Genomic DNA, 25,827 nt, shown 5'->3' with positions numbered 1-25,827 from the left:
TTATACCAATGCCTTAATCACCTTGTTAATCCAAATTATCAAAATTGGAATAGATTAGTGTTAATGAATTTCTTAATGCAAGGGCAAAAGTGAACTTTCCAAATTGTGCACTATGACAGCTCATGACAGATCACACAACTTCTAAATGATATTTGGAGTGTGTTGGAATGGTTCTCATGTCCAAATTCCTTGTATTGCTCAAATTCACTATGCCATGCCAAAAATGCACTTAAATCCACTTGAAACTTGACTTTTTGCATTGACCATTTTTGATGAATTTGGACCATACACCATGAAAGTACATGTGAAATGGAGTTTGCTCATAAAAAGTTCACCCAAATTGGACATTCCATGTGAAAGTTATGCCACTTTGATTATAGGCATTTTTGGAAAATGAATGGACCATAACTTGTCAACCATACATGGGAATTTCAAGTTCTTGGACTTTTTGGAAAGGTAAGAACAAGATCTACAACTTTCATGTTGAACAAATTTTGATTTGAAGCTTTTTTGGACATGTAATTTTGTGGTGAAAAACTTTCCCTTTTGGGAAACTTCCATTACAAGTCACTTTCTATTTTTGGAAATTTTTGTCCTGACTTTATTTTCTTCATTCTTGAGCTTTGACATGTCAAATGAAACTTGTTTCAACATGAATGAAGTGTATCCAACTCTCTCCCACCTCCAAATCCATAAAATCAAGCACAGTTGACCACAGTTGACTTTTTCCACTGATAGATGAATTTGGCAAAGCACTGATCAAGTTGAGCCCCAATCTTCTTGATGAAATGGCTCAAGGATGAAACCCTAGCCTCCATAAGCTCAATACAATCATGAGATGATCCCCATATCCATTGTAGACCCCATCTCCTTCACAAGCCCTGACTGGCCCAATGCAACTGATTAGGGTTGACCAATGGTCAAAACCCTAATCTCAAAGTATCTGATCAATCCCTTGAATCTCTTGGTGATAACAAGACCATGATGATGATGATGTGTCATTGCAACCAAGATGTAGACCAATCTCCTTGAGATCCATGAAACCCTAATTTGGACCACCACCCTCAGATAGTTAGTGACCAGTCCAATGAAACCTTAGCTTGCACATGACCTCTTCATCTTCTGATCAAGACTTAGGAGGATGACTTGCACAATGTAACCACATGGTATGCAATATGCAATGCCTAATGACCTAAAAATGATATGCAATATGTTAAGCTAGTCCCAAGAGAGGAGGGCAAATTTTGAGGTGTTACAGCTGCCCCTATTCAATCCACTGTGAACCTGTCGATATGAATAGCCTCGGCTTTCAGATGATCAGGATGAAGAGTGATTGAATACCAAGAACAAACGAACAATTTGCACTCTGATGGGAAATAATTAACAACGCCTGTCAGAATCGGCGAAGAATACAATCTTGAAGAAAAATCCGTCTGGAACGGAGAAAGTCGGCCTAATCACCGAAACAGCAACGTCGACCTGGATACCAAAATAAATGGCAACATAGGAATAACCATGGCCTGAACACCACACATCCGCTGGGGATTATTATTACCTTTCTTTATGCTTTTCTTGAACCCCGAAATTTTCTTCTCTTTTTCATTTTCTTAAACCTCGAAATTTTCTTTCGCGCAAATGATCCCCGATCACTGCATTCGAACCCCGATACTTTGTTTGCCAAAATAATGAACCCCATTCTCCAGAAAACACCTCGTGCCTCCTTTTCTCCATTTGAACCCCAGTCGCCTGACGATAACTTGCGATCGCCATTGTGAACCCCATTCTCCAGAAAATGTCGCAACATTTCCCTTTCTCCATTTGAACCCCAGTCGCCTGACGATGACTTGTGATCGCCATTGTGAACCCCGTTCTCCAAAAAATGTCGCAACATTTCCCTTTCTCCATTTGAACCCCGCTCTCCAGAAAATGCCTCAACATTTCCCTTTCTCCATTTGAACCCCGTTCTCCGCTTTCTTGTGATAATTCCGCTGGCAACATCGGAAATAACACCAAACACCACTCTGACGGCGACATATCAGAGGGTATACCTTCACAAAAGGATGGTAACATGTGCATCTCTTCCTCATAAGACACCCATAACGACCTCCATTGGCCTCAGCCAAAGTCTAAGGTGACACATGAACAGAAGATAATCCTGAGGACCTCATCTCGGATATAATCTTCAACTCCAATCTCCATTTGAACCCCGATCTCCAGAAAATGTCGCAACACTTCCTTTTCTCCGTTTGAACCCCAGTCTCCAGAAAATGCCTCACATTTCCCTTTCTCCAGTTGAACCCCGATCTCCAGAAAATGTCTCAACATTTCCTTTTCTCCATTTGAACCCCAAAATCGCGCTGATCGCGTAATATCCTTTGATTTCATTTCCATCTCCGTCCGACGGAAAAAATTTCATCCAGTATCGCACTATTGGAGAACATGGCTAATCTGACATCAGGATGCTAAACTCCTCAGAGTAACATCTTCACCATCCGGCGACACCAAAACTTCAAGCGGTAACCACGGCTTGAATTGCGCTGATCGCATAACCTTTCCATCTCTGCCCGACAGAAAAACCTCCTCCAGTATCGCACTACTGGGGAATACCTTTGATAAAAAAAATCATGATGCTGAACTCCTCGGAGTAACACCTCTTCACCTTTGGGCAAAACCACCTCTCAAACGATAACCACGGCTTGAGACTAGCTTATGCTTGCAATGATGAATGACTTTTTCTGCGTAATGCTCCATAATTATGGAAATGCTACGCGGTTTATTTTTCTATGCAACATGCTATGCTATTTTTTTCATGATGAATGCATAAAAACGTCCCCCTCAAGGGATTCTGCTGGGGAGCACGAGACACTCCGTTGAGGAACTCGTCAATACTCCGATCTCCACCCCGCTGGGGAATAGCACTGCTGTTGCTGGAAAAGGTAACCCTTGCTGGGGAAGAACCTCCTTTGCACCCAATCCGCTCGGGAAACTGCAGGGGATAAGAACCACCAACGCTCCGTGGGGATACAACAGTCTTCGACTTGCTAGGGATGTCAATCCCGACTCTGCTTTGGGGAACCCTCACAGATACCTGGCGACTTCACTGGGGAAATGCTCACAGATAGCTATGCTGGGGAAACAGCAACCTCCAGACCTGGCGACTGGAGAAGCATCGATCTGACACTTGCTGGGAATAACCATCCTAACCCTGCTAGGGAAATGACTGCTACTCCGCTGGGGACGACCCATCCAATCCATACGTAGGATACACTGCTGGAGATATATTTCATTGAAACCCGCTCCACTCGGGGATAGCAACCTTCGGGCCTGGCTGCTGAGGAAACACCGTTTTAAACCTGCCGGGGATAACCATCCTAACTCAGCTAAGGGATCCATAAACCTTAGATCTGCTGGTGAGTTAGCCCTCACAACTCTACTTGGGGACCCCGCTGGGGAAATGAGAAAAGTTGGCACAGAACACCCGTCGACTCGTCGAACCACGGTATCCGCCTCCCAATCTCGTATCATCTTTCCACTTTTGAGAACTCCCAGACTCGTCTGGACCTTTTCTGCTCCATCATCTTGTATTCCCAACCGCTCCGCGCTCGACGAAGATCGAACTCCTGGGATTTATACAGAAATTTCAATTTTTCGACTTTGAAGAGTCTTCTTGATTAATTCCAAGGATCGTCGTACGTCTCAACGTCTTCTCATCGCTTCTCTTACCCATTCATTCGTCCCTGACTGGACCCTGCGGGGAATTTCTACAGACTTTCCAATCTTCCGATTTTGAAGAGTCTTCTTGATATCATTCAAGGATCGTCGTACGTCTCGACGTCTTCTCGTCATCCCTCCATATTCTTTCGTCCGTCCCTCGTCCCTGATTGGACTCCATGGAGATTTGTTTTCCAACAAGCTTCCACATCACGACCTGCAAGTGAGTGAAAAATATCTAACAGTTCCTGCAAAACAGACAGTTAGATAAAACCGTGCCCCAGGCGTGTCAAGATTTCAACACTTGGGTCACTCAACCTTCCGAATAAGATTTCAAGCTTTCAATCTTATAAGCATGCATTGGAAGGGACCTGTATGTCTTAAAATGCAAAATTCTTTATCAAAATAATCGGATGTTTTTGCAATCAAAGCGGTAATGAAAAACAAAAACAAAATTATTTGACTGAATATGCATTTTATTGATTGGAAAAGTGTGGCTCAAATTGAGCAATACAAAGGAAGCAATTCCTGAAAAGAGGTAATTGCGCACAAAAGGAAAAAATCTATCCTAATGGCAATGTGAAACCCGTGATCTCATCGAGTTCCAACTCGGTTACACCCCATATGTCCTCAGACTCTCCATGCCTTCTGCCTTCTGAACAAGACGTTTCTGATTGATCCCCACCGGGTATTATCCATGATGCCTTAACCAAAGCGCAAACGATCATGCCAGACGCAGTTGTTCGTTTCAATCCCTCTTTTGCCTGGACTGCCCTTTCGGGTTTTCAGTCCACCGGGATACCCATTTTTGCCCAAGTCGCCTTCTCAGGTTTTCGACTTGCCGGGTGTACATTTTTTCCTTTTTATCCCTAATTTTTGCCCGAACCTTTTCTTTCTGTTTTTTGGTTCGCCGGGATGCCCATTTTTGCCTGGACTATTTTATTCTTTTCGTCCAGCGGGTCTTTTTATACGAAGTATTTTTTAACTGCGTCCGCATTCACAGGGGATGGAAAATCCTCGCCATCCATGGTCGTTAGCAACAAGGCTCCGCCAGAGAAGACCTTCTTGACCACGAATGGACCTTCATAATTGGGTGTCCATTTGCCCCTTCGATCGTTTTGAGGAGGAAGGATCCTTTTCAGCACCATATCACCTACGTAATATACCCGAGGTCGCACCTTTCTGTCAAAAGCACGCTTCATCCTTTGCTGGTATAACTGCCCATGACAGATGGCTGCTAGCCTCTTTTCCTCTATCAGGCTCAACTCTTCATATCGGGTCCTTACCCATTCAGCCTCTTGCAATTTCACGTCCATCAGGACTCTCAAAGAGGGAATTTGAACCTCCACAGGTAACACGACTTCCATTTACCAACGAGAAAGACTTTGCCCCAGTAGGCGCATCGAGGTACAATACCCAGGATACAAGCTTCACACTTGCCCATACTGTCGGTACATTCGAATGCTAACCGGGAAACGAAAGCTCATTCACCTTAACCTCCCCATCAGACATCAGAATCCGTTCGGATTCGGGGTCATGCCCCTCCTCCGGGATCAGTTACTCTCAATCTTTCGATTAACGCACCTCGAGATGTCCTCATCAGGGAACTCAAACTTCATCAGTTGATAATCCTCAACGGGTTGTTGGGCGAGGTAATCAGACAATACACTCCCCTTGATTGTTTTCTGAGAGTATCCCAAATCAGTCAACATTCTTTTGCTCTCTCGCAACCTGTCCGGCCGATGCTGGATTTTTCAGAAATCTACCTGATCAGATCCATCTTGAAATCCACAAAGTGGTATGAACCAGCATATACTGTCTCGGTTGGCGAGCAGCCTATGCCAAAGTACATCAAGTTCCCCGAGCAGTGAATGTATTGTTTCACAGTCGGTAAACTTTTTGCTAAGGTAAATTGCATGCTCTTTTCGATAAGACTCGTCATGCTGACCTAATACACCTCGTAGACCCCTCGAAAGCTGTCAAGTACCAGACTAACAATTGCTCCTTCCCATGAGGTAACAGAATCAGAGGCTCCTACAACTTATTCTTTTATTTTCAATGCCCCTTGGCAATCATTATTTCACCTGACCGTTTGATTTTTTTCAATGGCTTGAATAGGTTCCCACGTGGCTGTTAGGTGAGATGTGAACCATGACATGTAGTTCAATCTACCCAGGGGACCACGAACCTCTTTTTCTGTTTTCGGTTCAGGCATTTCTTTTTTTCCCTTTTTTTTTTTTTTTTTTTAGCAGGATCAACCTCGATTCCTCTCTTATAATAAACCCCAACAGCTTACCGGACCGCACTCTGATAGTGCACTTATCTGAATTCAACCTCAGTTTGAATTGTCTCAACCAGTCCACTCAGCTTGGCCAGATCTGCCAGATGCCCCTCTCCTGTTTGGGACTTTGCTATCATGTCATAGCATAGCATTCAACTTCATGATGAATCATATCATGAAACAAAGTTACCATGGCTCTCTGATACAGGCACTGGCGTTCTGCTTCTTTAAAGGACAATCTTCTCTCCATGGCAGCTTGTGCACAACGACATCGGTATCCGACCCTGGCATATCCTGACATGACCAGGCGAAGGTATCCACATGTCCCTTCAACAGGACTACCATTCTGCTCTCGACTCGCCTCTGAAGCGGCCCCAATTTTTTTCCTTCCTGACCTCGGCAGTGCTTGGACTAACAACCTCAACCCGCTCCTCGTGCGGCTGAATCACCTTCTCCTCTTGTTTCAACAACCTGGTTAATCTTCCAGCAGATCACAATCTTCTTCGCCTTCTTCTTCGGCATGATAGATCGGTTTGTCGAAGTCATATGAGGTGTAGCCAAATTGTTATCAACGAGATCCGGAGAATTATTTTTGAATTCGGAACGAAACAAATCAAAAAGGTGAAAAAATGAAAATAAACATTGCCATTTTTATTTGTTTTTAAACTGCCAAAATAAATGAAAAACAGGGAACACCGCTTTTTGACTGAAAAACATCCATTTATTAATGATGCAGAAATGTTGCAAATCATGAACATGAGGTGGCCCTTACAATGAACCATTACGTGTCGGGCAACACGCAAGGCTTTCATGCAGATAAAATCAAAACAGAAATCATTACTCTTCCGAATGAGTGACAGTGATGATCTTTTCAGGCCTTCCAGTTCTGGACTTCCATTCCTGGTACGCACGGCTTTATCCAACCATCAAACTCGCCGTCACTGTCAGTCTCTTCCCCCACCGCACAGACGCGATCTGAATCCTCAGCAATTGCACTCACCATCGCCTGACCATGTGCCGGCATGGGATTGGCATTCACGTTGGGAGATGGAGCAAAGTTGATTGCTTTAGAATCCACCAGGTCTTGGACTACGTGCTTAAAAGCTTTGCAGTCCTCTACACTGTGCCCGGGAGCACCCGAATGGAATTCACATTTGACATTCTCATCAAAATTGGCTGGCCTTTGATCAGGTCTCAAAGGTGCCAAAGTCCTCAACTGTACCAGCCCCAGATCCTTCAACTTCTTCAATAGGAAAGAGTATGTCACAGGCGGCCTGTCAAAATGCCGATCATTCATCCTCCCCCTGACTTGATATCCAGCCCTCTGAGGCCTCTGCTGGAATGGTTGACGCTGCTGTTGCGCCGGCTGATTGTCAGCAGGAATAGTTACCGCAGCAGTGTGCTGGAAGTAACAATCCCTACTGGGTCTTCTTTGAGCGTAGACCGCACTGGTATCACCCTCATTTTTACGCTGACCGTTCCCGAAGGGCTTCTTCGATCCTGATGACGAAGCATTACCACCCTGGATTTTCCCGAGCTTCAGCCAGCTCTCAATTCTCTCCCCAGCCACCACAATGTCGGCAAAATTTGTGACGGGACAACCCACCATCCTTTCAGCAAAAAACCCCTGCAGGGTACCCATGAAGAGATCAGACATCTCTCTGTCCACCAGTGGAGGTTGAACTCTGGCAGCCAACTCCCTCCACCTCTGAGCGTATTCTTTAAACCCCTCGTTATTCTTCTGAGACATACCCTGCAGCTAGGTACGACTCGGAGCCATATCAGCATTGAACTGATACTATTTAAAGAACGCGTCACCAAGATCTTGCCAGCTCTTGATGTCAGAAGATTTCAGCTTGGTATACCATTCCAAGGATCCTCCAGACAGACTGTCTTGGAAGAAGTACATCCAAAGCTTTTGATCTGTAGTGTATGCAGAGATCTTGCGGACAAAGGCTTGAAGGTGAGTCTCCGGGCAGGAACTCCCATTATATTTGTCAAATGAGGGCGCTTTAAACTTCTGTGGGATCACAACCCCCTCGACTAGCCCCATATTTGACATGTTGACAACCCCAGGAGTGGCATAGCTTTCAAGAGCTCTGATCTTTTCTGCCAGCAATTGAATCTCCTTGTTCTGTGGTTAGGCACCATATTGACCGAATGGTTCGTTGTGCATGGAGAACTGATCAGCCTCTCGGTCTTCCTCTCTGTCATCGTCAACCCCAAAGAATGGAGGAAACAGGCTATCCTTCAGATTAGGACCCATCGGACCAGGTTGACCCCCTGTAGCAGCACCAAATCCACCAGCATTGTTGTTCACCATACCTACGGTTGCTCTTTTTTCACCGTCTCTGGATCCACCCAGCCCCTGGTTGGAGACACCATCCAGGTTAACAACACTGTTAGCAGCTGAAGCTCGCTCGAGCTTCTCGACCTTATCAGCCAGAGCCTTCTGACCAACTGCAAAACCCTGCATGATGTTGATCAGCTCAGTCATCTTGTCCTTCAGCTCGAGAATATCCGTGTTTGGGAGATCCATCAGTCTGGGAGTATTGCGTCGCGTGAAGTATCTGTGAGGACGGGTTGAGTGCAAAGGTACAACTCTACGAGCGCGAGCAATGATTCCTGAAACAGGCAAGCACGTCAGAACCCGACACCTACAAAACAGCAAACAGGTTAATATGCATGAATGCAACGTCTATCCATATGAGGAAGATTCTGTCCTTTGATTCTGGTTTCATCGGGACAGATAATATTTCACCAATAACATTTTGACATCCAGATGTCTCTCAACCAAATTCTCAATCCATAATACTCCCCATATGGCTAGACGTAGGTTAGGTGCAGATGAATGCAAAACGAGAACGATCCAGATGTATGAATGCAATGCACTGTGCCATCCTCCAAGTCCTCTGGTCATCTGTTGCATTGAATCACGACCCTGATCTCTAAACTGATCACAACCATCTGAGGAAATATGTAACCACAAATCCGACTCAAGGGTTCCGAAATAAACGGAACTGACAGATACACCATCATCATCATCACCAAACAACCTCTGATCAGATACCCAATAATCTTTGAATCGGCCCGGGGAATCCTGAAATAAACGGATCCCCACTGATAAATAACTCGGACAGCACTTCGGCGTCTCAGAAATAAACGGCCATAAATCCGACTTATAAATACGACTCTGATCAACGGAACCAACAGTCACCATCTGAGTCACCAACAGAACATGCATTTGAAAGAACCACCCTCCCCTCACAGGTAAATTCTAATCAGGTCATCCTAAGGCGGATAATAGTCTCGACAATCGGGCAAAGATACTCAATGGGTTTGCCCTTTCGGGTGTGCCATTGTAGCTCTCCTGAGATCGTCTAAACCAAAGATCCGGGAAATGATCGGTCACCAGAGTCAACAGCTCAAAAGAGATAAAACTCAACCATAGTGGAAACTCCACAAGGAAGAGCCCTCTCAGAAGAACCTCGTCCGGCTTGTGGTATGTCACGTCGCAACATCATGCCCAACCAGCATGTGAGGAACGTGAGACCACGCTAATCCTAGGTGTATACTCGGGCCTGGGTTTTAGCCCCACTCAGAACACCCACCCCAAACAGAGGAACCACCTGCACAGAAGACGGCAACATGATAGTATGATGCACAGAAGACGGCAACATGATAGTATGATAAGAGTTATTATGCCTCTAAAAGAAAGAAATTTTCCTCTCCACAAAGCCAACTTCGATTTAAACTTGTCAATGATAAAAGTCCACATTTTAATTCTCCTCGGGTTAGAACCAATTGGAATCCCAAGGAAATTATAACAAGGATCCTGAAGCTTGTAAGCCAATAAATTTGAAGCTGCTATAAGGAAGTGATTACTCACATTGATACCAATCATCCTACTCTTATGGTAATTAACATCCAGTCCAGAGACAAGTTCAAAATCTCTTAAGATTACTTCAATGATCCACAAGTTCTTCCAACCACTTCCTTTGATTATAAGAGTATCATCCATAAATTGAATAATGTCAACCGAGAGTCTCTCCTTCACACTAAGATTTTTTGATCAGTCATGTTAATCCTTCAGCAATAATCACAAAAGGAACGGAGATAGTGGATCTCTCTGCCTTAATCCTCTACCCACCTTAAAATCCTGAATCGGACTCCCATTAAACAAAATAAATAAATTACTATTGAAGTTGCAAGCCTTCATCCATTCCCTAGAAATACTACCAAACCCCATTCTCTTCATCATGAATCTTAAGAAATCCCAAATGGCACAGTCGTAAGCCTTTTCGAAATCTACTTTAAAAAGAACGCAAATCTTCTTCTATTTAGTTGTTGAATCCACTATCTCATTAGCAACTAAAACACTATCCAAAAGATGCCTACCAGGAACGAAGCTTATTGACATTGAGAAATTAAACCACCTAAAACATTCTTCAACCTAGCAACCAGAAGTTTAGCAATAATCTTATATAAACAACCAATAAGACATATATGTCTATAATCTTCAAGATTGAAAGGTTGGGGTATCTTAGGGATAAAAGTAAGAAAAGAAGAAGTAATAGCCTTAGAAAGGATAGGCTTACTATGTAAACCCTTGACAAAATTAAAAATATACTCCTTCAAAATATTCTCGCACTTCTTTATGAACACAAAGTTGTACCCGTTTGGGCTCGGATCTTGATTCCGTCACAATTCCAAACCGCTTCTTTGATTTCCTCCACTGAAAAAGAAGCCTCCAAATACATGACTTCAATCTGACGTAGAGTTCTAAAAGGAAAATCTTCCAGAATAGGTGTTGTTGGTCCAGGTTCCGTGAACTTCAAGTTGAAAAAAATTGTAATAGCTTCCTTAATCTCATCGACCGAATCAACCATGTCTCTGTCCGGATTGACAACCCCAATGAATTTTCTCCTTTGTTAGTAAAACACTTAGTAACTCTTCAAATAAAAAAATTACTTTGATTTCTTCAACCTTCACAGAAGCCACTGATATTCTAATTTACCTCGCCTTTATATTAGTGCCACACTACATCCTATTATATTTGCATTTCTGATCGTTCATTAACACATAGGTGCTCACTTTCTGCAAAATTTGGGATTCAAACCATAAAATGAATACTATAAAATATCTGACTCATATTATCTTCTAATTATTTATAATCACACCACTAAGAGACTATTATTATACTAAGTAGTATTACTTAAGAAAGGATTGGACAAATCTAAATCTAATAGACACCTTGGTATCTTTCCTCGTGTACTAAAGGAACCAGTGACAGATAATTTTCTGATCTGTTTTGTATGCACTGATATGTGGGAATTTATACAAAGAGGCTCATAAACCCCTCTCCTAAGATTGAGCTATACAAATTGATATTTATGGAAATATCCTATGTTTACAGCTAGACCATAATAGAGAATTATATGGTATTAATATGAGACAACTAGCACACTAATATCCATTCATTACTTTAATGATTACATTACCCCCCCCCCCTCAAGTTGGAGCATGTAAATTACATATGCCCAACTTGCTTAACACGGAAGTGAAGTGAGCGGTCCCAATAGCCTTAGTAAAGACATCTGCTAGTTGTGTTTGTGTAGGAACATAAGCTGGTGCAATATTCCCAGTAAGATATTCGTCATGAATGTAGTGGCAGTCCACTTCAACGTGTTTAGTTCGCTCGTGGAAAACCGGGTTCTTGACGATATGAAGCGCCACTTGGTTGTCACTGTGAATTTTCATAGGTTGAGGATGTGCAATACCAAGAGTTAAAAGAAGACCTTTTAACCATTTCAGTTCTCCTGTTAAAGCTGCCATTGAACGATACTCAGCCTCAGCGGAGGAACGAGATACAGTCTGTTGTTTTTTAGTCTTCCAGGAAATTGGAGAAGAGCCAAGGAAAACAAACCATCCAGTGAGAGATCTACGAGTTAAAGGACAGTCGGCCCAATCGGAATCACACCAACCAGACAGTTGCATATCACAATCCCTTCGTAGTAAAACACCTTGTCATGGGTCCCTTTTCAAGTATTGAACTACTCTGAGAGCAGCCTCCCAATGATCTACTTTAGGTTCCTGCATAAATTGGGAGAGAACATGCACACAATATGAAAGCTCAGGTCTAGTAAAGCACAAGTAAATAAGGCGTCCTACTAATCGCCTATACTGTTCTGGATGAGGAAACAACGCACTTGTAGTGAGTGCCAACCGATGATTCTGTTCAATTGGCACATTTGATGGCTTAGCTCCCATAAGCCCAGTTTCGGCTATAATATCTAGAGTATATTTGTGTTGACAAAGAAATATACCAGCTGAGGATCATGCTACTTCAACGCCTAAAAAATATTTAAGAATCCCCAAGTTTTTCATATAAAAACAATCATGTAGATAGGCTTTAAAATCAGTGATAGCATCATGATTATCACCTGTAATAATGAGATCATCAACATACACCAATACTACAATGTGTACCCCAGGTTTTTGTAAGACAAAAAGTGAATAATCAGAGCGAGATTGCAGAAAACCATAGTGTTTCAGAGCACCTGACAACTTTTCAAACCAACAGCGAGGCGCTTGCTTAAGTCCGTATAGGGACTTATTAAGTTTACATACTGTGTCGGACCTTTGTGGAAGAAATCCCGGGGGAGGCTTCATGTACATAACTTCTTCGAGGTCTCCGTGTAAAAATGCATTATGCACATCCATTTGATGTAATTCCCAATCTCGTGAGGCTACTATGGCTAACACTGTACGAACCGTAACCATTTTCACCACAGGTGCAAACGTCTCTGTGTAATCAATCCCTTCATTTTGATGGTTTCCAAGGATTACTAGTCGTGCTTTGAACCGTTCTACACTTCCATCTGATTTATGCTTTATTTTGTACACCCATTTGCAGCTGAGTGCTTTCTTCCCGGGTGGAAGTTTTGTTACCGTCCAAGTTCCATTGGTTTCAAGGGCATGTATTTCACTTTGCATAGCCTCTCTCCACAGACTATCTTTCATTGCCTCAGTGTAATTGATAGGCTCCTTTTCCTGTGAAATAGATGAAAGAAAAGCACGATGTGCAATGGAAAAACGGTCATAATTCACATAATTAGTTATGGGATAGGGTGCACCTGAGGTTGCTTTTGGAGAGAGTGAACAATTGGATGAGCTCAATCTTCTAGCAGTATTTATCACATAGTGATGTAAGCGAGTAGAGGGTTGTTTGATTCTGTGTCCTCTACCTAACATTGGCTCGATTATTGACATAGATGGATCTGTTGTATCTTCCTTGTCCATGTTTTGCGGATTTGTATCTTGGTCATCAACCTTCTCATTTGTTGACGTGGTGGATGTAGTGGATGAGAGGATTGTTTCATCTATGTTTGTATACTATGAAGTACCTGCCTCAATCCCCACATCCAACACACTCCTTATATTCTCCACTCCCATATCATTACTTCTTTGGATGCTAAGTGTATGATCTAATTCATCTATATCATCAATTGCATCATGAACAGATTCTGCGAAATTCCAATTATTAGGAAGAGCATCTTTTCTTGAAGTAGTAGCTACAGCAAAAGGAAAATCAGTTTCAATGAATTCAACATCTCGGGACACAAAAATGTTTTCTGTTTCTAAATCAAAAAGTTTCCATCCTTTCTTTCCATATGGATATCCAATAAACACACACTTCTTACTTCTACTTGCAAATTTATCACAATCTCTTCTTTGACTATGAGCATAACATAGGGAGCCTATTATTTTCAAATGTTCATATTCAGGTTGTTGTCCATGAAGCATTTCATAAGGGATTTTTCCATTCAGAATAGTGGAAGGAGTGCGGTTAATTAGATATCTCGCGGTTAAAATGCATTCTCCCCAAAACTTAATAGGGAGATTACCTTGAAATCGCAATGCCCGTGCCACATTCAAAATATGTCGATGTTTTCGTTCTACTCTCCCATTTTGTTGGGGTGTTCCGGTACAAGATGTTTGAAAAATTATACCGTGGTCAAGAAAATACTTTCTCATGCATATGAATTCCGTCCCATTATCACTTCTAAATATTTTTACTTGTTTATTGAATTGCCTCTCAACTAAAGCCAAAAAATTATGAAGCATTGTCGAGACTTCTCGTTTATTAGTCAACAAATATACCCATACAACACGTGAATAATCATCGACTATTATTAAAAAATAAGAAGCACCACAAGTAGAAGGAGTCTAATATGCTCCCCATAAATCACAGTGAATTAATTCAAAAGCACTACTAGCTTTATTTTGACTCAAAGGAAACTTCTCTCTGGTTTGTTTGGCTCTAAAACAAACTTCACATGCTTTATTCACTACATTGATATCTCTGTGTCTACTCACTTGAGGAATTAACTTTGAAATTTTTAAGGAAGGATGTCCCAACTGTTTGTGCCAAAGGTCCATTGGGTGGAATCCATCAGTCTTACAAGCTCTCTCTCTTCGAACTCCTCTGAAGAAATAAAGCACATCTCTTTGTTCACCCGCTCCAATCAGCGTCCTCGAAGTACGGTCCTGCATAACACATAACTTATCAGTGAATTGAATGACACATTTTAATTCATTCATCATTTGTGAAACAGATATCAAGTTGCATTTTAATTTTGGCACAAAGAGAACATTATCAAGTTTTAACCCTCCTTCCAACACTATACTTCCTTCTTTGATTGCAGAAGCATGTTCTCTATTAGGTAGGCCAACCGAACAACTTTGAATATCTCTTAGTTCTCGCATATGATTCAAGTTTCCAATCATGTGGTTAGAACAACATGTGTCAATTATCCATGTATTCATATCGCACTCACCTGTCATCTTGTCATTGGAGTTTGCTTTATGAACATTTAGAAATCCTACCAACGATTGCAATTGTTCTTCACTGATTCCAGCCAAGCCAAAACCATCTCCGTGTGAAACCCCAGTTTCTGCACTTGTTCCACCTCTGTGTACAACATTCACAGTTGCACGCACAATTCCTCCTCTTCCTCGTCCAGTTCCTGCTTGCTGCAGTGACTTGCCCCGTCCACCACTTTTCCCTTCATTTTTTGGTCTGTCTCCCCACCACTCGGGATAACCAACAAGTTGAAAACAACTTCCTGCGTCATGTCCTGCTCGATGACAATGTGTACAAGACACAAACTTGTATTTTCCATCCCATCTTCCTTTGAATGCACGTCCGTTTGTTTGAACAGCTAAGCTCATCACTTCTCTTCTTTCTTCTGTGGTTCTAGTCATCATTCTCACCCTTTCTTCTTGAATCATTGTTGAGTATATCCTATTGAGATTGGGCAGCGGATCTGTTGCAAGAAGATTGGATCGAACAGTCTCGTAAATTGCATCATCCAATCCCATAAGGAATTGATGAACTCTTTCTTCCTCTATTCTCTTTTCTATTTTTGATGATATATCACACTTGCATCCACCACAACTGCATATCGGGATTTGATCGTAATTGGCCAACTCATCCCACAACAGTTTCAACTTTCCGTAGTATGTCGCAACTGACATACCGTCTTGTTTGCACCTGGATAAATCGGATTTCAGCTATTGAATTCTGGGACCATTCACCGTAGAGAATCTTTCTTTGATATCCATCCACAAATCTCTTGCATTTTCAGCATAAGACATAGTGGAACGTATATCCGCTTCAATGGTATTTAGAATCCATGACACCAACATAGATTGAACAGTCCACCAATCTTCAATTTGATCAGAGTTTTCCTTTGGTGTTTCAATGGTGCCTTCTATAAAACCCCATTTTTTGCGAGCACGCAGCGATATTTTCATGGCACGCGCCCATTCTTCATAGTTCTCCCCTCGAAGCCGCACTTGAGTTATCAAGTTTCCTGGATTATCATTGGAATTCAAATCATACGGTGATGGAGTTTTCTTCACCGTTTTGTGGATCCTCTCTTTAGAAGATTTTTCTTCTTGATCAGATATATCTTCATGATCAGACATTGTCTCAAAATTTTGAGTGAAACCTGTCGAGCTCTGATACCATAAAGGAACCAGTGACAGATAATTTTCTGATCTGTTTTGTATGCACTGATATGTGGGAATTTATACAAAGAGGCTCATAAACCCCTCTCCTAATATTGAGCTATACAAATTGATATTTATGGAAATATCCTATATTTACAACTAGACCATAATAGAGAATTATATGATATTAATATGAGACAACTAACACACTAATAGTCATTCATTACTGTAATGATTACATTATGTACTTATATGTCCTAAAAAAGAAGATTCTGAAATTGTAGCGTGTGTTATGTAACTATCCATTTTTTCAATATTATTCATGTTTAAAGTTTTTATATACATATTAGATTACATAATGTAATAACATTGTCATAAAAGACCTTCATTTTAAAATAAATTAAAATAAATTTTATTTGTCAAACGACGATATTTTGAAACAGAGGAAGGGAGTATATGAGAGTGGGTCTCACATGGTTTATGTTTATGTGGTGTAAATCTTAGATTGCAATTTAAAGAGCTGTGACTATTATTGGCCCCACGTCACACTTTTTATTTCTTATCTTCAAACTCATCACTCCTTCCTTCCTGTGAAAAGTGTTTGCAATAAGTATTTGCTTGTATTGTATTGTGCCTACTTCAATCAAGCAATTCCAACTTTAAGAAACTCTCGAAAACCTCTCTTTACATGATTGATTGTCTACTAGTAGTACATGTCCTTTTTGTTTTTGAAATTAGATGCTTGTTTCCTAGAGACCCACAAATAGCATGAGTCATGCAATTTCACACAAAAGATCACTTTATTTAATCGACTATGGAAAACAATAATCCCAATATACGATCTATGTTTTGTTTTATCTATCTCATAATAAGATGCCCAATTAAAAAAATATAAATAGCCAGCTTGCATCTCATACATACAGATTCTTAGAGTAAAGTTGTGAATCTTCGATCACAATGCTACATTTGTGAGAAGATTTTTTCAAAAGGCCACATTTTGGAAAAAAAATACTCAAAATGTATTGGATTCGTCCACTGAAAAGGCAGAAGCCCAATTAGAGTGCTAGTCTATTTTCTTTATGTTTATTTACGAAATTTAAGTAAAAATTTATAAAAAAATTGTTATTTGCGGATACTCCTTCAAAATATCTTGAGAAAAATTATTATAACAAAATTTGCAGGAAAATTTATGAATAATTTATATTTTTTTAAAATTCACATGAATATTTTTTTGATAAAGGTGGCATTAAATAAGTAGACTAACACATAATGGGTTTTTTACCTTTCAATGGACTCACCCCATACAAAAGTGACATTTTGAATTTTTTTTTCACAAAGGTGACATTATGATCAAAGATATTAAAATTATTATTTCCTTTGATATTTCTTTTAAATTTTATTAATTAATCACTCAAAGAAAAACTCATCTCTTTGTAGACTACACATTTTATAATTGAGTTCCATACCAACTAGAATAAGAACATATATCGTATGCTTAAAATTATTTATGTTTTTTTTAAAAAATATTTAGAAGACAAATTTGCAAAAAAAAATCTAATAATTATTACCATTTTGTCTATATTAAAAAAAATAGGAGTAAACACCAATGCCAATTATATTAGTACATTTTCTTTAAGTTGAATTGAAATTTTTATTAGCAAAATAATGTGTTTGAGTATTTGGTTTAAAAAAATTGAATAAATGGATAAAATTTATAATGTGTTTGTCATAAACAAGTGAAAAAGACCGACAATCATGTGATTTAAAATTAATTAGAGTGTAAAAAAAGGTAAACATTGTAATAGACGAGTCCTATTGTTAATAAAAACTCATTGAATTTAGGTAAAATATCCTCTTTAGTTCCTTAACTTTACCTCGAGGTAAATTTTGGTCATTTAATTTTTAAAAAGATTATTGTAGTCCCTTATTTCTTCAAACAACATCATATAAGTCATTTTCGTCTAATTCTCACAAATATCGTTTGTGTTAGCCCGTGTGGCATCCGACGTGACATATGTTTGAACACGTGGCATCTAACATGGTACATGTGCATCACCAAATTAATAAAAAATCTAAACTTTTGCCTCCCATTTGTTTCAAACTTTTTAATGAGATTGCGTACCACTGGCCTACTTTGCATTTGTTGTTTTTATTTACAAATTGGAAATACCTGAAATATACATCAGAGAGAGAGAGAGAACAAACCAACATTTCAAATATCATTTGATTTTGAGTTGATTTGGTGGTTTTAATGTTTCTCTACCCTCATTTATTCTCCATATTTGCACACTTTTGTGGTTTAATTTTTGCATCTCTTTGTCTGAACCTATGTTGCTTTCATATTTTAGTTTCGTGACTGACATTTTCCTAATTGGTGTTTCTGAAACAAAGCAGGGTTTAATAGATGAAGAAGAATTTGTCTAATTATTTTAATTATTTTCCTTTTTATTAGGACAGACAAAGAGGGGTAAAGAAGAATATGAAGTTATAACACTTGTTGTTGTTGAAATGGTGTTAATGGGGGAAGAAGAATAAGAACAATGGCGAGCAATGGAAGTGGAAGAAAAAGGAGCAATATTGGATATGAAAGAAGGAGAGGAAGAAGACAAAGAAGCATGAATCATCTGCTTTTGAGAAGTGGGAAGCTATATGTTTCAGGTAAAGAAATATAAATATATTTTCAATTGTAAATTTAAACAACAAATGCAAAGTGGCTCATTGGTACTCAATCTCGTTATGCAGTTAACACTTGAATTTGAATTCATGCGGAGGCAAAATTTTGAACTTTTCTTGAATTTTTAATGACTTTGGTGATACACGTGTATCATGTCAAATACCACATGTGTAAACATATGTTACGTTGGATACCATACGTGCTAACACAAATGTCATTTTTTAAAATTAGATGGAAAAAACTAAATGATGATGTTTGAAGACATAAGAGACTGTATTGATTTTTTAAAAATTAAATGACAAAAATAGAGTTAAAGTACTAAAAAGAATATGTTTGCGTTGTATTTATGAGGTGGATCCAATGATAAGTATAAGACATATTAAATTGAGTCTTAACCGTTAAGTACAACAATAATTTGTCAAATGTAATTTTTGCATTGCTACGTTTTATTTGTCATAACTTACATCTCTTCCGTTAAATTGGAGGCTAAATGCAAAAAGAAATTCTATTTATCTATCATTTTCAATCAAATATCCAAACAAATTAATTATTTAATTAAAATTTCAATACACCCAACTTTAAAAATGTGTGCCAAAGTAATTGCCACTTGATTCTAATTTTAATATGGCTTGTCAATTGCATCGACATCACTATATTTTTGTAGTTTTATTTATGTTTTTTTAGAATTTTATGCGAATTTGACGCTCTCAACAAATTCTCTTGCAAACATTTTGTAAGAAAATCAACAAGAAACGTCAATCTGCAGAAAAATCTGTAAAACATATAAATAGAATAAAAAAAATACACTGACTTCGATACAACGCGTCTTATTAAAATTAAAAGCATGCGTCAATTACTTTAAAAAGTTAAGTACATCATTAAGTTGAAGAATTGATTTGTTTGGATTTTTTTTAAAATAACCACATTTTTCAAATTAATTTCTAAAATAACCAATATTTCAAAAAAATTATCGAAATAACCACACTTTCAAAGATATGTGCTACATGAACTGGTGCATCCATTTAAAAGGAAGAGGAGGCGCCACTAGTGCTAGCGCGTGCTTTCAAAGCATTGCATGGAGGTGCCAACAACCATGGCGTCTATGCATGTGCCTTGGTGTATGGGTCAATTCATCTCGCGCATACATCTTAAGATTTTTTTAAAAAATTTATATTGGTTTATTTAAGAAATAATTAAATAAAATATTGTAAAAAAAAATTATTCATGGTATGATAAAAGTTACATGGAGTTGACAAAAATTCAATGACCGGCCCAATTGAAACGCCCCCCTGTTCCACATCCAGGTGCGTTAGTCTGTCTTTGAGGTCTCCCAAAATTTTCTTGAGGTGTTTAGGGTCTTTGTGTGCTGACCTGATCCAATGATAGCTAGTGTGAAGGTCCGATTAAATTTCCAACGGTATTTGATAGATGTGTCATCATTTGTTCCCAATAGCCGGGAGGCTCTGGCCAACGACACTTTCATAATAGAGTTCGATGCCCATGTTATCTTAGTTGGATCGATGTGGTTGGGTGAATTGTGGACGGTATAGTTGCTCGAATTGAGACATTGAATCGTTTTGGAAACGAAGCAATGGTTCCCGGGGTGTATTATAGTTAAACAATGGTTGGGTGTTTTGAGGATGGGATGTTTCGGTGGTCATTGGTGGGTGAAATTCTAGTTATCAGACTTTAGATGTCACACAGGTTGTTATGACATCCAATTCTGCACAGACAAGAATTATGCAGAACTTAAAAGTAAGTGCAGTAAATAACACAAGCAATTGTTTACCCAGTTCAGTCCAACATGACCTACATCTGGGGGCTACCAAGCCAGGGAGGAAATCCACTATCAGTAGTATTAATTCAAAGCTAAACTCACCCGTTTACAACTCTTCACTTAATCCCTACCCAATGCAATTTCAATCTTACTCTAAGATCAAAGTTCCTACTCACTCCCCTCAATCACCTCAGTGATTACTACCTTTAATCAATATTAAAGACAATTTTGAAGTCACACTTCAAACAACTCTTGATTGTGCTTAACAACTTTAATCAAGATACACAACACTCACGCTTAAAAGCTTTGAGCGACACAACACTTACAACTCAATGAACACCCTATGCCAAAGCAATCATCTACGTGATAATGGCTTGGCTTACAAGATATGTCTAATACAAGACTCACAAAAATACAGCAGTGAAGTATGATGGACACACTAAATCTTCACGCCTCAAAATCCCCAGTTCTGAATGAAGGAACGACTTCCTTTTATATTGCAGTACTTGGGCCTTTGCACTTGTATTCTCCTGAATTTAAGGTCACGCGAGTTCCCCTAAATTCCACATCTAGGTTACTAACAAATAGGCTATTTGTTAGGTTCATTAAATGTAGCTTGGTTGTTGATTTCCTGGAGAATAGCCTGAGAAAAAGCTGAAACAGAAAACTGAACAACCTACAATATAGCATATGCTATCAGGAATGAATGTCACGACATTCAGCTTGACATCAAGGATCATATGCTAAGTCTGTTTTTCCAGAAAACAGACTGTACAATTTTGCTGACCTGTATATGACCAAAATGACCATACTACAGTAACAGCTTACATTAATAAATGTCAAAGTATCCAATTTGACATTTACACATTTGGCCTTAAGTCAGTTCTGTTATCCTCTTGAAGAACAGACTAAGAAACATACTGAAGTGTAGCAGAACACCACTCTGTCTATTATTCAGTATATGATGTCCATGATGAATGTCATAACATCCAGTTTGACATTCATATAGTAGGCCTTACGCCAGGTCTGGTATTTCCTTGATAACCAGACTGCAAATGAATACTGAGCTCTAACAGAACACCAACTGTTCTATTCCTCAGTATTTGCTGACAGGGATGAATGTCACAACATCCAGTTTGACATTCAATAAATCATGTATTAGCTAATCCTGCAGTAACTACTCAAGTGTGTCATGACATCAGTCAAGACATCAGAGCACAGTTAGATATTCTAACTTACAGTGCAGTCACACACACACACCATGTCATGACATCAGTCAAGACATCAGAATCCAGCTAGTGTTTTACCATCTAATGCAGCCAATTAAACACCTATAAACTCCCCCTTTGGCAAATTTTTGGCTAAAACACTTTGATCCCCATAACAGAGTTCATAGCAGCGGAATCACTCATCTAGCAGGGGATAGACCTAGCTAATACACTCAAAGTGGCAGCACACTCACACACAAGGAAGTTAAATAAAACTTCACATAACAGCACACATACAGAAGTTAAATAAAAACTTCTAATTGCAGCACACATACAGAAGTTAAATAAAACTTCTAATTGCAGCACACATACAGAAGTTAAATAAAAAAACTTCATCACACATCAGTTGCAGGGGAAGGAAGTTAAATAAAAACTTCATCACACATCAGCTGCAGGGAGGGAAACTTGAATCTGTCATGAATATCTGTTTTAACAAAATAATCTGTTGTCCTGGGGTATCACCCTGTTACTCCCCCTTTTTGTCAAAAATGTTGCCAAAGCAACACTTAAAATTACAGATCCACAAATAATAAACAGAATTACACACAAATGACAGAATTATAAAAGAGGATTTATTCCTCAGCCTCATCATCAGCCTCCTCCTCAGAGCTGGCCTCCTTCTCACCCTCTGAGCTTTGCCTTGCAGCTCCATCTGTGTCCTCACCAGACATCTCCAATTGAAAGATCAGCTTTTCCAAGGCGTGCTTCCTAACCTCTAGCTCTTTGCAAATCTCTCTGAGCACAACAATGACAGCAACCTTATCTGGTTGGTTGCCAACATTGGATGTTTCTCCAGATGTCATGACAATGTCAGGAACATGCTTACCCAGGAACAGTTTGTAACTGAAGGCCAGTGGACTCTCTCTTCTTTGCACAAAGTCATTGTCTGTCAAGATGTTTGGGAATTGGTTCAACACAATGCCACAAATGAGAGACGGAAAGGCTATAGGTCCCTTCACACTGAAACTTCCAGCATGTTTCATGGTCTGATCGAAGATGTAGGTACCATAGTCCACCTTTGCCTTGGTACCAACAACATATATGAACTTTCCTAACATCACAGACACAGTTGACTTGTGATTAGTAGGGACCCAGTTTGCAGCTCCAACTTTGTGTAACATGGCATATTTCACACTGAGTTGGCTGGCCACCAGCTTCCCTTTAAGAGGCCACTTCCGGACTTGAGTTGCAGTGATGACTTGACAGATTCTGTTGTCAGTCACTTCAAGCTCTGGGTGCACTTCATCTGCTCTTCCCAAATACAGATTGATGACTGAGGGGGAAAAAGTCACACACTTGCCACGCACATAGACCTTTCTAAATTCTATGGACTTCCCATCTGCACACTCCTCTGACAGATTGACAATGAACTCCTTCACCAAGGTCTCATAGCACTTTGGGAGTTGAGTCACAGTTCTCATTAGCCCTGCCTCTTTAATCAGGTCCACAATCTCCTTACACTCCAAGGCATTCTGAGCCAGTTCCCTCTCCAAGGCCAGTCTTTTGTGGTAGACATACTTCCACCTATTCACACTAGAGGCAAAGTGGAAGGACACATTGTCAATGGGTACCTTTGGAACACTAGCAGCCAACTTGCTAGAGGTTGGCTTCTTCTTGGACAGGGATGTCGTGACATCACAAGGAACATCCGAGTCAGAATCCACCACAGCAGCCTTGGTCTTCATTTTCTTGGGCACCTCTTTGCTCCAAGATTTTGCAGGTCCATGCCCTTTTCTTTTGCGTGCACTCTCTGTCACTGCTTGCTTGGGAGAGGTTGTCTCATCGACCTCCTTGGTTGGGGACCTCTGTACCACAGTCTTTTTCTCCCTCCTAGTCCTAACCCTCTTGGCTATGCTAGGAACAACTGAAGCCAAAAGTTCATTATGAGAGAACTCTTCCAGGTTGACTATTTCAGCTCTAGGGTTGTCATCAACACCTTGAGTGACATTGACCTTCTCACCTCTCACCTTGTTTACAGGTTTATCGTTCTTAGGGACCTCTTCAGGTATTCCAGACACATTCTCTCTTACCACGACTGCGGTTTCTCGACATGCAACCTCATCGGGTATGATAGTGTTCAAGGGAACGGAAACCCCAGGAACATTCTGATCACCAGACAGAATCTTAGAGACAATAGAGGCAATGGCATTATGCACATACCTCGATCCTTTTTTGGATGGTTTGTCCAGAGCGATAGCTGAGGAGACTCTGGAGACCGTTTCTTTCGGTCTTCTTGCATGAGAAGATGTTGCAGCGTCAACACCAATCTCCTCCCGGTTAGGGTTGCAGGACTCCGTGCTGGGGGAATCGGACACAGTAGTGTAGGAGGTGGAATCGGATTGGTGAGCCATGCTGAATATCCCAGAGGAGAGTTGAACCGTTTCTTTGGAAGAAGGTTTGCACGAATGAGAGTTGAAGCGACGGAATGTGAAACGCTTGTTGCAAGAGTAAGGTCTATTAGTTTTTGACCACTCAGAGCACACTATTTGTTGTTTAATAATTTGACTTACTAAACAGTAGCTAACTAACTTCATTAGTTGCTATAACTTATCAGACGTATACATTCCCTCTTTGCCCTTACTATTTTTAAACTGATTAACGTACAATGTCATGACATTCTGGGTGACATTGTACTCAGTCTACATCAGGTTCCTCCATACTGGGGTTGACCACCTGCTACCAGAGGCTAGGTATTTGGTTTCTGCAGATGACAACAGTATACCCATCTGTTTCTCCCTTGCTGTCATATCATGGCCAATATGTGCCACTGGCTCAAAACCTTCAATCAGACATTTTCCACAGTCTGTCTTTTTATCTAAAGACAGATATGGGACTCCTCTCATAGTTCCCTTGGAAATGCTCTTCTTCATTCCTTTTACATGAAGTTGATCAGGTCTTCCATGTCCCAGCTTCCCTTCCTGATCTCCCTTGGCTAAGGAGCACTTGGGAAAGTGGCCTGAGTCTTTAGATTTCCATAGATAGCAGTTATCTTTGGATCTGTCTCCTCTCATCACTTCCTGATTGCACCCATTCAACACCACACATCCTCCCTCAGTGAATTCCACCTTGAATCCTTGGTCACATAGCTGACTTATGCTTATGAGATTTGCAGTCAGTCCTTTTACCAACAGTACATTGCTTAGTATTGGAGCTTCAGGATAATCCAGTTCACCCACACCCTGTACTTCTCCTTTAGCTCCATCACCAAACGTCACACATCTGATGGTAGAGGGTTTTGGATTCCCCAATAGGTTGCTCATCCCAGTCATATGCCTTGAGCAGCCACTATCAAAGTACCAGTCGTGTCTGGTAGGTGCCCTGGGAGAAGTGTGAGCTAGCTTAGCAACACATTGTTGATTCTCATGGGAGAGATTAATCTCAGATGTCTGCTGCTTTGGTTTGACATGAGGTGTCTGATTCACAGCCCATTTTTGTTTCTTAATGGGGGCGTTGTGCTTGGACGCTTTCTTCTTAGGTCTTCCCTGAGAAGTCTGGTTTGGATAACCATGCAGCCTGTAGCAGAAGGGTTTTATGTGACCGAATCTCCCACAGTAATGACATCTCCATCTTTGAAATTTCTTCTTCTGATGTTTACTCATTCTGGTTCCCTGATGTTGAGACATCGGATGTGACTTCCGCTTGAATTTCTGACCTCCAGCCTTAGACTTTTTGGGTTCAGACGAAGAATTCTTAGCGAAGCCTAAGCCAAACATGGATCCTGACATCTGTCCTACCTTTAGAATCTCTTCCAAGGTGTCAGTTCCTTTATTCAACATCTTGATGGATTTGGTCATTTGGTCTAGCTTAGAAGTCAGCAAGGAAATCTCACAATTTAGACCCTCTATGATTTTCAGCTGCTTCTGTTTCTCAGCTTCCAGCTCTTTGATGAGTTTCTTCTGCTTCTCTCCTTGGATGCATACTTCTGCACTTTTAACACATAGTTCTTTATATGAGGCAGCAAGTTCATCCAAGGTAAGGTCATCTCCGCTTGAGTTATCCTCTGAGGCACACACACTGGTCAGAGCTGTGACATGTTTAGCAGACTCTCCTTCAGATTCACTCTCAATGTCTTCTTCTGACCAGGTGGCAGTCAGCCCTT

At 40.3% G+C, this 25,827-nt stretch overlaps 1 protein-coding gene across 1 annotated transcript; it reads right to left on the bottom strand.

The window, feature by feature from the left end:
* Positions 1 to 14,221: 14,221 nt before the first annotated feature.
* Positions 14,222 to 15,532, bottom strand: LOC127101610 (uncharacterized). Its single transcript, XM_051039070.1, has one exon. It carries the CDS (start codon positions 15,530 to 15,532, stop codon positions 14,222 to 14,224), a length of 1,311 nt encoding a protein of 436 aa, XP_050895027.1.
* Positions 15,533 to 25,827: the final 10,295 nt, after the last annotated feature.

This window comes from Lathyrus oleraceus, chromosome 1 (genome assembly GCF_024323335.1).
Source record: "Lathyrus oleraceus cultivar Zhongwan6 chromosome 1, CAAS_Psat_ZW6_1.0, whole genome shotgun sequence".
Lineage (NCBI taxonomy): Eukaryota > Viridiplantae > Streptophyta > Magnoliopsida > Fabales > Fabaceae > Lathyrus > Lathyrus oleraceus.
Note: the sequence above shows the minus strand (reverse complement) of the source record. Positions and strands in the feature narration are given on the sequence as shown.